At 48.3% G+C, this 13,990-nt stretch overlaps 7 protein-coding genes across 7 annotated transcripts; 3 read left to right on the top strand and 4 right to left on the bottom strand.

Annotated features, from left to right (window-relative positions):
- Positions 1 to 377: 377 nt before the first annotated feature.
- MGYG_05477 (hypothetical protein) lies at positions 378 to 3,206 on the bottom strand (the record flags this gene model as incomplete). Its single annotated transcript, XM_003172847.1, has 3 exons — positions 378 to 607; positions 680 to 1,985; positions 2,052 to 3,206. The coding sequence occupies 3 exons, from the start codon at positions 3,204 to 3,206 to the stop codon at positions 378 to 380; spliced, it is 2,691 nt and encodes an 896-aa protein (XP_003172895.1).
- A 1,814-nt stretch (positions 3,207 to 5,020) lies between these two features.
- Positions 5,021 to 5,969, bottom strand: MGYG_05476 (hypothetical protein; the record flags this gene model as incomplete). Its single annotated transcript, XM_003172846.1, has 2 exons — positions 5,021 to 5,754; positions 5,897 to 5,969. 2 exons carry the CDS (start codon positions 5,967 to 5,969, stop codon positions 5,021 to 5,023), a joined length of 807 nt encoding a protein of 268 aa, XP_003172894.1.
- A 380-nt stretch (positions 5,970 to 6,349) lies between these two features.
- MGYG_05475 (hypothetical protein) lies at positions 6,350 to 6,754 on the top strand (the record flags this gene model as incomplete). Its single annotated transcript, XM_003172845.1, has 1 exon — positions 6,350 to 6,754. The coding sequence occupies one exon, from the start codon at positions 6,350 to 6,352 to the stop codon at positions 6,752 to 6,754; it is 405 nt and encodes a 134-aa protein (XP_003172893.1).
- A 373-nt stretch (positions 6,755 to 7,127) lies between these two features.
- On the bottom strand, positions 7,128 to 7,755 carry MGYG_09087 (hypothetical protein; the record flags this gene model as incomplete). Its single annotated transcript, XM_003172844.1, has 2 exons — positions 7,128 to 7,625; positions 7,708 to 7,755. 2 exons carry the CDS (start codon positions 7,753 to 7,755, stop codon positions 7,128 to 7,130), a joined length of 546 nt encoding a protein of 181 aa, XP_003172892.1.
- A 1,313-nt stretch (positions 7,756 to 9,068) lies between these two features.
- MGYG_05473 (hypothetical protein) lies at positions 9,069 to 9,892 on the top strand (the record flags this gene model as incomplete). The annotated part of the gene is made up of 2 exons (XM_003172843.1): positions 9,069 to 9,163; positions 9,235 to 9,892. The coding sequence occupies 2 exons, from the start codon at positions 9,069 to 9,071 to the stop codon at positions 9,890 to 9,892; spliced, it is 753 nt and encodes a 250-aa protein (XP_003172891.1).
- An 878-nt stretch (positions 9,893 to 10,770) lies between these two features.
- Positions 10,771 to 11,448, top strand: MGYG_05472 (hypothetical protein; the record flags this gene model as incomplete). Its single annotated transcript, XM_003172842.1, has 2 exons — positions 10,771 to 10,808; positions 10,881 to 11,448. The coding sequence occupies 2 exons, from the start codon at positions 10,771 to 10,773 to the stop codon at positions 11,446 to 11,448; spliced, it is 606 nt and encodes a 201-aa protein (XP_003172890.1).
- Positions 11,449 to 11,788: 340 nt separating this feature from the next.
- On the bottom strand, positions 11,789 to 13,452 carry MGYG_05471 (succinate-semialdehyde dehydrogenase; the record flags this gene model as incomplete). The annotated part of the gene is made up of 4 exons (XM_003172841.1): positions 11,789 to 11,925; positions 11,983 to 13,227; positions 13,282 to 13,369; positions 13,423 to 13,452. 4 exons carry the CDS (start codon positions 13,450 to 13,452, stop codon positions 11,789 to 11,791), a joined length of 1,500 nt encoding a protein of 499 aa, XP_003172889.1.
- Between the last annotated feature and the right edge of the window lie 538 nt (positions 13,453 to 13,990).

Genomic DNA, 13,990 nt, shown 5'->3' with positions numbered 1-13,990 from the left:
GGTGATATATGATGTGTTTACGTTCTCATATTACCTCTTACGATGATACCTGCTTTTAGAGCAAGCGTGTTTTGATGTTTCTGATGGAGTATTATGTTTGAAGATTTCACGATCCCTATCTTTGCCGATGATGTTAGCTACGCACACTTTGCATCTATCTATTTACGTTTGTGCTGTTTCCATCTTGGTTCAAAAGGCGTTACATTTGACAACTCATTTACCAGAATGCTTAACTATTACCATTTACTCCAATTTTATCGATTTTTCTAAAAAATTAGCATCTGTGAATCTATTACATGAGAACACAGACGTAAAACCCGAAATTGTCTCTCCCCGCCTCTGCATTTAATTAGTTAAGGATCGTTCGCTCGCTCTTCTTAGTACTTCTCAATCAGCCAGTTTCGCCGTTTAGCCTCGCTCATACTCTTGAGCATCTTCTGCTCCCCTTTCCTAACAGCGATGTATCGTTTGACGAAGACTTTGCCTAACAGCTCTTGAAGGGCAGTGTTATCCTCCAAGGCTGCAATGCTTTCATCGATGGACTTGGGCATGGGGGTGGTTATTCCCAGCTCCCGACGTTCTACATCACTCAGCTCCACAGGATCAACTAAATAGTTCCCATACCATATTAGCAATGTGTATCTGTTGTTAAATGAAAGGTGATCGGATACAAACATACCATTGCAGGCCTTGACTTCCAGCCTCGTGTGGTTCTTCAAACCCAGATATCCCGCACCAATAATGGCTGCCATGGCCAGGTATGGGTTCGACATTCCATCCATGGACTTGATTTCCCAGTGGCCATCATGAATTTTTCGGATAGGAGTTTCGCGATTCTGGTCTCCCCATGCAACCCATACACCTCCAGCCCAGATACCAGGCAAAACACGCTCATAACATGCATCTTGAGGGAATGTAAATGCCAAGATGGATGGGAAGTGCTTCAACATTCCAGCAAGAAAGTAGTTCTCACGCGATGCTGGTGAGATGGATATATGGGCGTGTGATGCGGTTCCTGCGTGGCTGGGGGATGGCCTCGGGTACAGGGTTGCTCGAACGCCATATCTCTCCGCGACTGTGACGATGACCTGTCGGGCTTTAATGAGGATATCGACTGAAGCCACAGGTCGAGATGGAGGAAGCACGAATTCGAATTGGCCTGGCGACGACTCTGCATGGAACTGCTCGATTTCGATGCCTAAGGCTAGAAGCTCAGAAGCTATTTCTTCCACAAGGGGCAGTGCTGTTCTTGCGTCGGATGTCATGTTTGACCATGAATGATTGAGGGTTAAGGGAGTGAAATAGTCTTCATCTTCGAGGTAGTTGTAGCGATGGTCCCGTTTAGCTCCAGATGGTTTCATGAACACTACTTCAACTTCAAAACCGACGAGCAAAGAGATACCAAATTCGGATTTGCACTTGTCAACCAAATTCTGCAGGGTAAATCGTGGACATCCTTCCAAGGGCCTTCCATATGCATTTCTCCAGAAAGTCATTACCGTAGCGCTGTTAGGGGAACCAGATCTTTTAAGATTAGGGGACAGGGTAGTAACGTCGGGCCGTAGAATGAACTGGCCTGCGGTCAAAGCACCTGGTTCGCCTAGTGTGTCATTCTGTAGCAAGTTCGTAAGAGCCATTGTGATTCCAAGAGATTTTCCCTGGAGCACTTGGTGGAATTGACTGGCAGGAAGCATTCGAACGCGGACAGTCGCTGTATAGTCCACAAATTGAAGCCAGTAAAAGTCAATATTTTCGTAAGTGGACGTGAATCTTTGGGCTGTTTGAAGGATAGATTCTTGTGGCCTCTGGGCAAAAAGCTCGGGTAATGTTGTCTCTGTATCCCACTGTAAACCCATGAGAGTCTCGAAGCTCACAGTCTGCTCCAGGTTATAAAGCTTATTGGAGTTATTGAATAGGATATCCGTAACTGAGGTCATTGCATAGCTGACGTTGAAATCTCCCTTGTATACATACTCGGTGAAAACCTAGAATTAATATTTAGCAAAGTTTTCTTCTGTAAACAAAGGGGAGATTGGGCTGGGAGCTCATACTGTTTCCAACGCTTGTCTAAACTGAAGGTTGGCCAGCCAAAATGTCTCCGGGTGAAAATGGCCATCAGTGCTCCAGAGAAGCTTAGAAGTAGGCACTAATTCCAAAGCTTGACGGACGACCGCAAGCTGGCCATCTCTGCTAATCATCGGGAACACTTCACCTAAGTCCAAGTAGACGTTTTTATAAGTGCTCGCCAGGTATCCTGCCTGACGTGTAAAGGGGTACGACGAATGAAGCAGAACGAAATTGACCGTTTGAAACTCCTCAATGACAGATTGAAGAAGAGCTGGGTCAGACTGAGTAAGTTCAATGTCAGAATCTCCTAAGCCTGTATGGAACTGGATCGGCTTGGTTTTCCCCGTGGCGAGGTGATGCTGTTGGAGTACAATCAGGACCATTAAGACCAAGTGGTCGTTCAAAGGCTTGCTATCAACCCGGCCGTTTCCCTCCGTGGACAATGTGTGGAAATAAGAATTAAAGCTTGTGAAGACATCATTGGTTGCAGGCTTCTTCACTGCCAGGCCAGACCGATAGCAGATGACTGATTTGAACCCGGCAATCTCAACATCCTCCAGGTACTCTCTGATCCTGTTCTTAAATGCAACTTCAAAGACAGATAGGAGCTTGGTAGAAGAGTATTTCTCCAAGATAAGGCCGTTCTCGTCCTCGGCCCCCGGGATATCAATCTCATCGTTGATGGCCTTTTGCAGCAGTATCTTCGAGATCGAAGCAGCCAGGGTTTCAATGCGAATAATTCTCTTTGTAGGTCCAGTGGTAAACCGGTCATGCCACTCGTATGGCTTTGAGTGCTCCAAGCTCAAACCGTCGTCAATGAGGAGCATATGGGTTCCGTGCAAACACTTCTTCACCAGCTGATCATAATCACTCACAATTGCCTCTGCTCTGGCGATTTTGAGGGCCTCCAGCTCATCCGTACATCCGTACAGCTCTGCCAGCTGCCTGGTGGCCCTGATATGGGGGAGAGCCCTGCATCCGTCCTCCAGCAGGGAGTCTCCCTGGGCCTCTGAGACGACGCTCTCCAGGGGGTATCTATCATAGTCTGCTGCATACTCAGCACTCAGGATGTTGTGTGCATGGTTGTCGATAAGCGGGTGAGAGCGAATAAGCCGTCTCAAGGCTTGAATGTCCGACATCGAATCTCGTCTGGCCGGGTGTTGGCGGTTGCCAGACGGTCGAAATCGTGGCTTGAGGTTGAAAGAAGGAAAATAAGCAGTTGAGACGCTGGTTGGCTCAGAAAGACTAAACTCCAACTTCAACAACGTCGAACCAGCAACTGGTAATTATAGGAACGGCCGCTCTGTACCAACACCAGCTTGATTCTCAACACGATGGCTACTTGCAGAGACAGCACAGTGACAGGACAGTGACAGGACAGTGGCATATGCTGTGTTCCCTTTTCGTTATCGTTCCCGTGTTGTGCTGGCGGGCGCTGACTCTAGCTTTTAGGGCACTTCTTTTCGATCAGGGATACCCTTGCGAGCCAGAGTTACCAGACTCACATCGCAGTCTAGTTCGCTGTGCGACAGCGGGAGCATAACGCTATCTTTCGATCACGCCTGGTTACACATTTGCCTATCCGTCTTGTCCTGACGGCTCCGGAGCTCCTGGAAGGCTATTATTATTATTATTTGCTTTGTGTGTGACGAGCGGTGCGAGCTGGCTGTGATACTAACTTTGCCCGGAACATCACACCAAAAGCCAACGGGAGCCTGCCTGCATGGAGAACCAGTCACAGCCAGAGCAGAAGGGCCATCAATATGCATCTACGCTGCTTCAGCAGCCGACGATCACGCTGAGGCGGATAAATAGCGCGGATAGCAGCATGGGCTGGTCAACCAGCTTGCTGCATTAATCCTGCATCCTTGGTGCAAGCGAGTGCTTCACTCCCGATGCTGCTGCGCCCTTTGGGGAAAAGGAAGAATAAATCTGGGTTTTACCATGTCGAACACTGCATGTAGGCTCCCAACTGACACGTAGACCGTGTCTCATGGCCTGTATGTAGGTAGCCTTTCTCCTACGCTTCCTTGCCATTCGCCCCCTCCTTTACATAACCTACCGTGAAGGTGGTGGTGGTACTGTGGGGATTATGGTATCCGGAATGAAGTGGAATCCCCATATCTGGCTGAGTTCTCGATCGTGGGGTGGGTTCTTCCCGTTGGACAGCGACGGCCCCTTGGGGGAGGAGACACCATAACATGTCTCTACTGGCTGATTCGGTGCATCTGCGAGTCGCCGGCTGGCCAGGGATGTACGGGAAACTCAGCCAGCGGGCTATTTCTAGCACACCAGACTTTTCTCTCTTCAACAATGGGTGCACCAAATATCTGATCTAGTCATGTCGTTGTCCGCACTTCGCTTCTATTGGGCCAATTCTTCCCGTTGATAGAAGCGAAAAGAAAAGAAAGAAACTGCCTCTACTCTAACTACTGGCAACCAGGGTGATCCTTATCTGTGCTGTGGCATTAGGGTACCAAATGCATGGTTGGCGTGAGCAGGTATTTTGCCAATCGGACACGACAGGCTGCAAGTCACTCAATCCAAGGGGCTTGTACTCTGTACGCGGTGTATACTTATGGTAAGACGACCCTAGACGAGGCTGGTCGGGAAGAGAATAATGGATTGTTGAGGTGCTACGGTGTGCACCCTCAGAATACCTAGTCGACAAGTCTCTCTATTGGTGCCATCGGGATGTACGGAATGGAATATAGGTGCCAGGACCTAATGAAAACACATACGCCGTCGACTAAGCAAGCGTTAACAATATCATAAATTAAATTAGATAAGTTCGAAATGAGCGAGAGTTCTTTTTGTTTGTTTTTTTTTGTTTTGGGTCTCCAGGCACCAAGCATAAGGAAAAAGTAAGGGGGAAATGATCGTGTGTCCACACGTCTGAGTAACACAAGACAGTTAGAAAGAAAAGTAAAAATGCCACAAGACCGAAAGAGACTCAGCCCATGGATGATCTGCCTGGTAGCCCATAGAGAATGGAAAAGTTCGTCTGGTTACTTGGATGGTTTGGATAATTTGCGTCGTAGGTGTGATGGTGGTGGTGGTAGTCGTTGGGAAGATGGCTGCCAGGCCTGAATATCTCTTCTCCATATCGTTCCAGGTATGCTTCAGCAAGCAGCTCCATGGTCTGGCCGTCTGGAACCATATCAAAGGTGCTCAAGTTCAGAGTGCGAATGAACTCCCTTTCCAGCTGCTTACCGTCTCTCTCGCGAATCCACTTCATTATAGCGAGAGCATCCCCAACGTCTGGCTCCCTCTTGTCTAGTTTCCCGGAGGCGTATATCCGTCTGATCTTGCGTTCGAGAGCCCACTCCATTGGCGCACCGTAGATGACAACGTTCTCGCCGCGGAACAGGACGATGCCTTGTTTCTTTGCGCATTCCAGAAGGCGAGTGCGTGAGCTCTTGGTCACAAAGAGGCCCATGTCTTCGTTCAGCCATTCTGCATCGTAGCCCAGCTGGTGGGTGATGGTAGCCATGGAGGCGTAAAGGGGGGTCTTGATATCTTCATCTTTAGACCATTCGGGGTCGAGGAGGAAATCGAGCTCGAAGGCAGTGTTACGGCATTTGAGATATTTGAGACAGAGGAACTCGCCTGAGCAGAGTAGCTGGATGGGAGCGAAGGCAGTGATGAATGCGTCTTTGCTCAGTTCTTTGTCCAGAGCTTCCAGGGCTAAAGAAGAGCTGTTAAAATGACGAAAAGACCATGGGTTATAACTACAGAATATATGTCGACAAGAGTGAAATAAAATAAAAAAAGGTAACAAAAAAATAAAAAATAAAATAAAAAGGACAGGATAGATAGCAAGGCGAACCTGTTTCGAACCCCCTGAGGTCTATCTCAGTTCGATCTTTCTCCTCCACATAACGTCTACCCTCAGACAACATACCGCGCGCAGAAATAGTATTGTTTCTCAACACGGGGTCAGAACTTGTCAGGACGGACTAAAATGGGTGTTGTATAGCACAGATGGCGTAGGCATGCTAGATGGAGCAGAAAGAGGGCGAGAGGAAAGGGAGCAAAGGCGAAGAGAGCCGCAGGAATAATGGCCGGACGGATGAAGTAGAGATAAAGTAGCGACGCGGGAGGGAGGGAGATATAGAAATCAGGGCGAGACGGAACCAGGCCCCCCGGACGGCAGTGACAGCAGATTGGCAGATTCGATTTTTAATGGAGCGTACTATTTATTGCTGTTGTTATTATTTTATGGCGATAAACCCGTTTCCCGCCATAAATCCAGCATGGAACTTAGCCCTAGGCGGTCGAGATGCAGCAGGCTAACGCACCAGAAGACGGAAGAGAGGAGGGGGCCAGGCAAGGAGTCCCCCGGCGTTTCCCCATCCTCAGCAGCCAGTCATCTGGCGGGCGATTTGATGTCTGCAGCCGCGAGACACAGGACGAAGCCGGGCACCCTGCATCCAGCCATACAGGAGAGAGAGCGGCAGACGGCACGCCAGACAGGGAGCTGCGTCGTCCTGTACGCATGTACGTATGTACGGATTTCCGTAAGCGTGTGTGGTGTGTGTCTGTCGGTACGAGCAATGTATTCATGTACCAGCCGGGCCCTAGTCGAATTCGAGCGAGACGAGACGAGGCCCGGGAAAAGAAAAGAAAAGAAAAGAAAAATCCTCTGTGGGAAAATGGACCAGAGACCAGAGGCAGCCAGAGCTAGAGAGAGACAGCCATGGATGGGGAGGATGGGATGGACCTGGGGGGGATCCACCGTCTGCCCGTCGAGCTCTCGAAGACAGTTAGAGTCGACGGAGTTTTCTTGTAGCTAGCTCAATGTATTATTGCATCATGCTGGGTCTGCTCTCAGGCGAATCTAGGCGTGGGCAGTTTAAAAGAAGAGACGGATCCTGTTGCCGTCTCGTCTGGCAGAGTTTTCCTTCTCACTCCTGTCCGCTGCTGCTCCTCTGCCTCCCTCCCCCTTTTACCCATGGCCCCGGATGTCTCTCTTTGATGCGGTCACAAAGGATATGTGCGAACCATGGCATGTTCGGTACATACGGGCGAGTACGCAACAATGGCGAGAAAACAGCGTATCAGGCGGAATCCTTTAATCGCTCGTTGACACATGGATAATGGCTCGTTTTTCTGGAAAGGCATCCTCGCAAGTCCCTCCCGCCAATCCGCCGCGCATCCGTCCCAGCCCATAGGCCAAAACTCCGATGAGCAACGCTACGACAGCCCGTATGGATGGATGGCTTCCGCAAGCTTCCTCTCCCCCCCTGGATACTGTAAGCTCTGGCACTCACGCTGGAAGTATCAAAAGTATCAGCCAGACTCCGGATGAGGGGGGAATCAAATCCTTGGGCTTCGAGCTGGACTTCGCACCCTGTTTGATTGGCTCTCTCGGGCAGAGGGCGATAGGCAATACCGAGGGAAATTTGAGAGCAACCTTCTCGCTGTGTGTGTCTTGTTCTCCATGTGACTGGGCACCCTGTCTCGCATTGATAGTGCATCCCGTATCTTGCGTTCTGACCCCTAACACACGGTCCCGCTGGTAGGTAGCCACTCACTGTAACCAGCGCAGCATCGCCCTGTTTTACGATGGTAATTAGCTTTGGGGGATCGCGGGAAGAGGAGTTCTCATGCCATTTTGGATCCACGGTTCCGTCGTACCTTATGCTTATCCTCCAGCAGCCAGGCGGCTCTGAAGGTTTGGCCCATGACGGACGGGGTCAAGGCCGGTAAACCATGGACGGGCGGCAGCACGGATCATGCATGCTGTGACCTTTTACTTCTTCAAGCAACTGGCTGAAGACCTTGTCCCGTACAGAGCACACTCTTCTTGCGCTGCTCCCAATGGGAGTCTTCTCAGGGGCCACTCTTCCTTTCTATCCGACAGGCGGGGACAACAATGCGAACCCCTGGGCTATTCAACCACGGCCCCCTCTTTTCTCATTCATCCTTCTGGCCCGTGAGGGTTTCTGCCTGATATGCGTATATACTTGTATACCTGTATACGGAGTATTGTCGGTGAGGCCGCTGGCTGCACGCGTGACTGGTCGTCGGGGCTCCTTCACGGTTAATGCCTGCGGATTTGGAAACACGCCCGGTGTTTTCCCATACGATGCTGTATACGATGTATACACCGCAAGAGTGCATTGCTAGCTGTGTTTTATATATATAAATAAACACGAGAAAACGGCTTGCATCGAGTTCTCCACTGAGTCTCCACGGACTACTGCAGCCTTAATTAACTCTTTGTCGCCGGCGTCTTGCTTTTGAAAAGAGGAGCTGGGGTGCATATCGCATATTTCATGCTCCAGCTCGAGCTTCACATCCATGCAGAAGTAATCCACCAGCCGGCGAACAGACCTCTTGATGGGGATTATGCTTGTCTAGAAGGCGTTTGTTGGTACTGTCAGCGTTGAGCCCCGTCTCTGACCAGAGATGGGTGTGTAATGTTGATGTTGATGATGTTGTTGCTGGACTTTTCACTGCCAGATCTGTCCCTAAACAGATGAAAAATGGTTTAAATCTCCGTTCAGACTCGAGGAATATCAATCTAGAATACAGTTAACGGAATTCCTTCTGTATTAATGACGGGATGATACCTGGTAGTCCCAGTGGGGGCGTGGTAGGAAAACTTGAAGCTGATCAAAGTCACCACCAAAGCCAGCCTGTTGATACCCGAATATAGCTTCTAGTAAAATCCTAAAAATGCATTGATATCATTGTTATCATCACCCTGAAAGGCTTTCTAGATGCTTCACCACTCTGTATGGGCGACAGTTCCCGTCACACAGTGAATGGGAATTTGGTAGTATAAAAGTATGTATTTTTTCTGCTTCTTCCACTTCAACTTCCTATAGACTTGGAAGAAACAAGAAGTCCCTTATCACTGAAGCAAGAGGAGGCTGTCTCTCCCACCATCTATCACAGGTACTCAAACAACTATCTCATCGAGTTGGTTGTTCTGTCACCTATTTGGCATACTAATATTTGATATCCACCGTCTGCCAGAAGCGTCTCAGAACATGGCTCAACCCAAGGCAGACACAAAGGAGGAGTCTGCAGCCTCTGATACCTGGGTAGATGTCAAGGCTGAAGCTGGACCAGAAGTGGAAATGATGTAAGTCGCTAGATGCCAGCAGGTCGAACAGTTTTTCCTTCTACAAGGCAAAATACTAACCTTCATGATAGCAAGAGCCCCTACGCCACTAAGGCTGCCATGTTCCGCACCTTAGATGGCACAATCTTCTCGGTTCCAGAGGGCTTCGTCTCCAAGCTGCCAACGTTGGTTAGACTCCGTGAAAAGGCTCAAGACGGGGTTACCAATGTGTCATTTGACAATGAAGTAGCCCATGTATTCTTCCACCACCTCTGCACTGGGCAATTTCAACTACCATTCAGTGAACCTAATTGGGGTTGGGACCATCCGAAACTTTCGCATACACTCTGGAAACTGAAATACAGCCTTCGTGTCCTCGCTGCTGCGAAGAAGTATGGGTTCTTCACCCTGGAATGTAGTGCAAAGACCAGTATGGAGGAGGATTACAAAGATCTTCCGCTTACCGTCTTGATAGACCATATCCAAGAGAACTTGTCTTGTTTCAAAGACGAGATGATCTGGCTTGGTGAACAGATGGAAACTGCGTTGGAAACTGCGCTTAGCCACAATCCTTCCATCTTCAAGGATAATACCCTTCTCGAGAAAATTGGGCACTCTCCAGAATTTGACAGACTGTTGGTTCAAGTTATAGGAGAAATGTACAAACTGCTACATGTTAAGGATTCCGAGGAGGATCCAGTGGCACCAAATCCATACTTCGCTTGGTCATGTGAGCCCTGTGACTTCTAGTCAGACCATTGAAAGGGGCAAATTCGACAAGGGATATTACACTCTTCTTAGAGAGCATAGAGCTCATTATTTCATTCCTTAACTTCTTACTGGCCTGTTGCACTTCATTAGCGATGCGATTTACTAGCTAGCACGGCTCAACTTGAAATGAGAATACACCACAGGTTACATTGTGTCCAAAAGTGAAAAAGCCCTAGCAACCAATTCAGTCAAACAATATTTGGTAGCTATCAAGTATTGATCTTTTTTCACATATCAAAGATTAACCTCATTCGAAGTTAATATTCGCAGCTTTCAATTCATCTTTTATAAAAGTACCAATCTGAAACACTCGCCAAACTGCAGAAGAAGGGATAAGAAAGAAAAGGAGCCAATATCAAAAGTTGGTTGAAAGTTCGATGAGCGTTTGGTGAAGGGGGGAGCCACTGAGGATATACATACCTCTCTCTGTCAGGAGGATCAAGCTACAAGAGCACCAACACCAACACCAAGCTACCAAACATCCTCGATATACCATTCATCCTCCTCTCAGCTACCAAATACTCCCTTGGTTACTGTCAGTTACTGAAAGTATTAATTCTATTTCAGACTTGACATTTCACCTTGCTCACCGTTACTTCCCGTTCTTTAGCCGGCTCCTTTGTCTCGGCTAAGGTTCACTTCACCTTTCCCTCATTTAATTTGGAGCTTTAGGGCTAAGTATACAGAGGCTATAGCGACCTTCAGTCTTGTCCTTCAGGATTCAAGCTCCTTTTCCCTTCTCTTCTGCTAAAAAACTTGGTCAGCAAAATAGGAACGCAGTATTGCTTGTTGGAGCAAGAGACGTGTTGTCTGCAGGCATAAGAGACACTCCAAGAGGTACACCAGAAGAAACTAGCATGTCGGGATCATCTTCAGACTCGGGAGAGGGCAAATCGTAAGAATCCTGTTCTTAAATATTTATTCTTGAATATTCAGGGGTTGACGAAACGTTGCTAATCTTTTCCAGCCCCTATGCTTCTCCTATATGCATCATCTTCTTTGGGGACAGCAAGATAGGATATCTGGTCCATACCCGCTTCATTGAGAAGTATGAGTCATTGATGGAGTTATTTCGTGAGAGCCAAGGGGGTATCTGGCTCAACGATGTACACGAATCTGTTGCATATTCGTTCATTGAATACTTGTATTCCGAAGAGCTTTGCTATGAGGCCTCAGACAAGCATGCTGAAGACCTTGAAGTCACCCTTCGCCTCATATATGCTGCAGGGGCTTACGACTTATACGGCCTGTATTCTGATGCGCATGGAGAGATGAGAGTTATGGCGCGTCTGGCAAAAAGTTCCGAAGTACTCTTCATCGCAAAGAAAATGCATGCATCTTTCAAGGGACAGAAATGGTTTTTTGAGTTGATAAAGTCCACATTAGAGTTTGACTTTAGATACCCAGACAGTGACCTCCCGGCAATCATGGAGCAGGTCATCGACGATAGAGAAGAAGATGGAGATTTTGCCAAGTTGTTAATTAAAGCTCTGACGGAAATCCTGATTGAAAAATCCGGAACTAACAGCCCGTGATTGTGAACGAAAAGCGATGACCTGGCATCAACAGAGGGCAGCAGTCTACCGGGAGCTTACATTTCACTTAGTGTTTAGAGGAAAGGAAATGAGAAAATGACGGTCAATCCCTGTTATCATACTACTAAGCAATTCAATTTGAATGACCAGTGAATTAAAGACGAGAGTCTAACCCCTCATAACTACATTACAGTAATGTAACGGCTCTAGCGTCTGCATAATGTTACTGGCTCTGAGAATATCGGCCAGTTCATCTATTAATGCTAAAAGCTGATTGACAAATTAAATTATCAATTCGAGGATATATAAGATGGCCAGAATAGTAGACCCATCAGCGACCTTAGTACTGTCCGTCAATGGTGAGTGTTCCAGTCTTTGTGATCATGAACTCGGCGACAGCAACGTCCTTCCCACTCTCCTTGCCATATCCTGACTCCTTTATGCCACCAAATGGTGACTCGGCAGCGGATGAATTGCCTATATCAGTGGAATTAGACATTGTACTATTCGCAACATGTAAATGAGGATTCATACCTGTGTTGAGTCCGATCATGCCCGCTTCCAGATTCTCCAGCATTCTCCAAATCCGGTCAACATTCTTGGTGAAGGCATAGCTAGCTAGGCCCATGCTTGTATCGTTGGCGCATTTGACAGCTTCCTCCTCGGTATCAAATTTGTATAGCGCTGCGATGGGCGCAAAGGTTTCCTCTCGGGAGATGAGCATCTCCGGCTTCATATCGGTTATGATGGTTGGCTCAAAAAAGTAACCATCACAACCAGTCATCGATTTACCACCTAGGATGACGTTGCCTCCCAGCTTCCTTGCATCTTCCACTTGGCTCAAGGCCTTGTCGAGGCCTCGCGGTGTAGTAACTGGCCCCATTGTAGTTCCGTCCTTTGCACCATGGCCAACAACTAGCTTCGAGGTTCGTTCTTTGAACATCTGAGCAAACTTATCGTATACTCCGCTCTGAACGTAGACTCTGTTGGCTGTGATACATGCTTGTCCAGCGTGACGCCATTTAAGCGCCATGAGCTGGATAAGCGCCTGGTCGAGGTCGGCGTCGTCAAAGACGATGAACGGGCAGTTTCCTCCAAGCTCAAGAGTGACTTTCTTCAGTCCCTCAGCGCAATGAGCGGCAACGAGTTTTCCCACGCGTGTAGAGCCAGTGAAGGTGACCTTTTTAACGTCGGGATGCTTGCAAAGGGCCTCGCTGAGAGAAGGGGTATTGTCGAGGTCTGTGGTCAGCACATTAAAGATACCAGGCTCGTAACCTGCCCGCTTAGCGAGCAGTGCAAGCACCAGCGTAGTAATGGGTGTTTCTGGGCTGGGTTTCGCAATCATAGTACATCCTGCAGCAAAGGCAGCTCCAGCTTTCCGAAGAATCATAGCGATAGGGAAATTCCATGGCACCAACGCTGCCACGACACCGATAGGCTGTTTGATTGTGAAGACTCTTCGATTGGGTGCAGCAGGAACAGCAACAGTGCCATGTATTCTCTCTGCCTCTCCGGCAAACCACCAAGTAAAGCCGAGGGCATAGTCAATCTCGCCCAGTGACTCGGCAATCGGCTTGCCAGTCTCATGAGTCAGGATCTTTGCCAGATCAGGTCGAGCATCACGGATGAGCCCGTCCCATTTCATGAGCAACTGGGCTCGAGTGCGAGGGTTCACTTTTCTAAACTTCTCAAAGGCAGCCTGAGCAGCTTCTACAGCCCTTGGGACATCTTTCGTAGTGCTGGACGGGCAGCTGGCCCAGGGCTTTCCGGTACCAGGATCTATCAATATATTAGAAGCTTCCTAGATTATATCATATTGGGGCCATTGCTTACCGATGACTTCGAATCGACCTCCATCGCTAGCAGTAACCCATTCGTTGTTCACAAAGGAGTCAAAGTGGAGGAGACTGGGATCATCCAGCTAGACTATAATAAGCACATAATAGATGGTAGAGATATTAAAAGATCGCTTACTGTGAAGGGAAGCTGGTATTCTTTCGCCATCGTGATCTATCTTGTCTCTTCTGTCAAACTAATCCCTGCGGCTCGAGTAATTGTCTATTGTCTATCTTTCTGATCATCCCCGCGTGGTGGTGAATCTGATAGATTCTTGCTCCATAGGTATTTATGTTTATTCCCCGCAGCTTTTTAGCCGAAGAGAATCACCGAGATCCGGCACCTGTGCCGTAAAGTCCGGCTTAATCAGAATATCAAAGTGACCTTCAGCTCGCCGTTATTATTAATGAACAAGGATAAATTTGATGTTGATGCTGATGCTGATGCTGATATTTGCTGTATAAATAATGCTTGAGCGATGATAATAATAGATAGGCCCCCTACAGCCCAGAGTGCTGACCGGTAAGGGATCGAGCCACTGGAGAGCAAAGAGGCTGGGCTTATCGAGCTGATCCCTGAAGCCCTGGCAGACCCAGCGAGATATCTTCCGTGAGCTCTGCGTGCTGGGGCGATGGTTAATATACGACTTGCTTACACCCCTGGGGATGTGTTGGACGGTCCGTTCAGGGGTAACCGAGACGCTGAC

The sequence above is a fragment of the Nannizzia gypsea genome, genomic scaffold (assembly GCF_000150975.2).
Source record: "Nannizzia gypsea CBS 118893 supercont1.4 genomic scaffold, whole genome shotgun sequence".
NCBI classification, from domain to species: Eukaryota; Fungi; Ascomycota; class Eurotiomycetes; order Onygenales; family Arthrodermataceae; genus Nannizzia; species Nannizzia gypsea.
The sequence above is the reverse complement of the archived record's forward strand: the minus strand, read 5'-3'. Positions and strand labels throughout refer to the sequence as shown.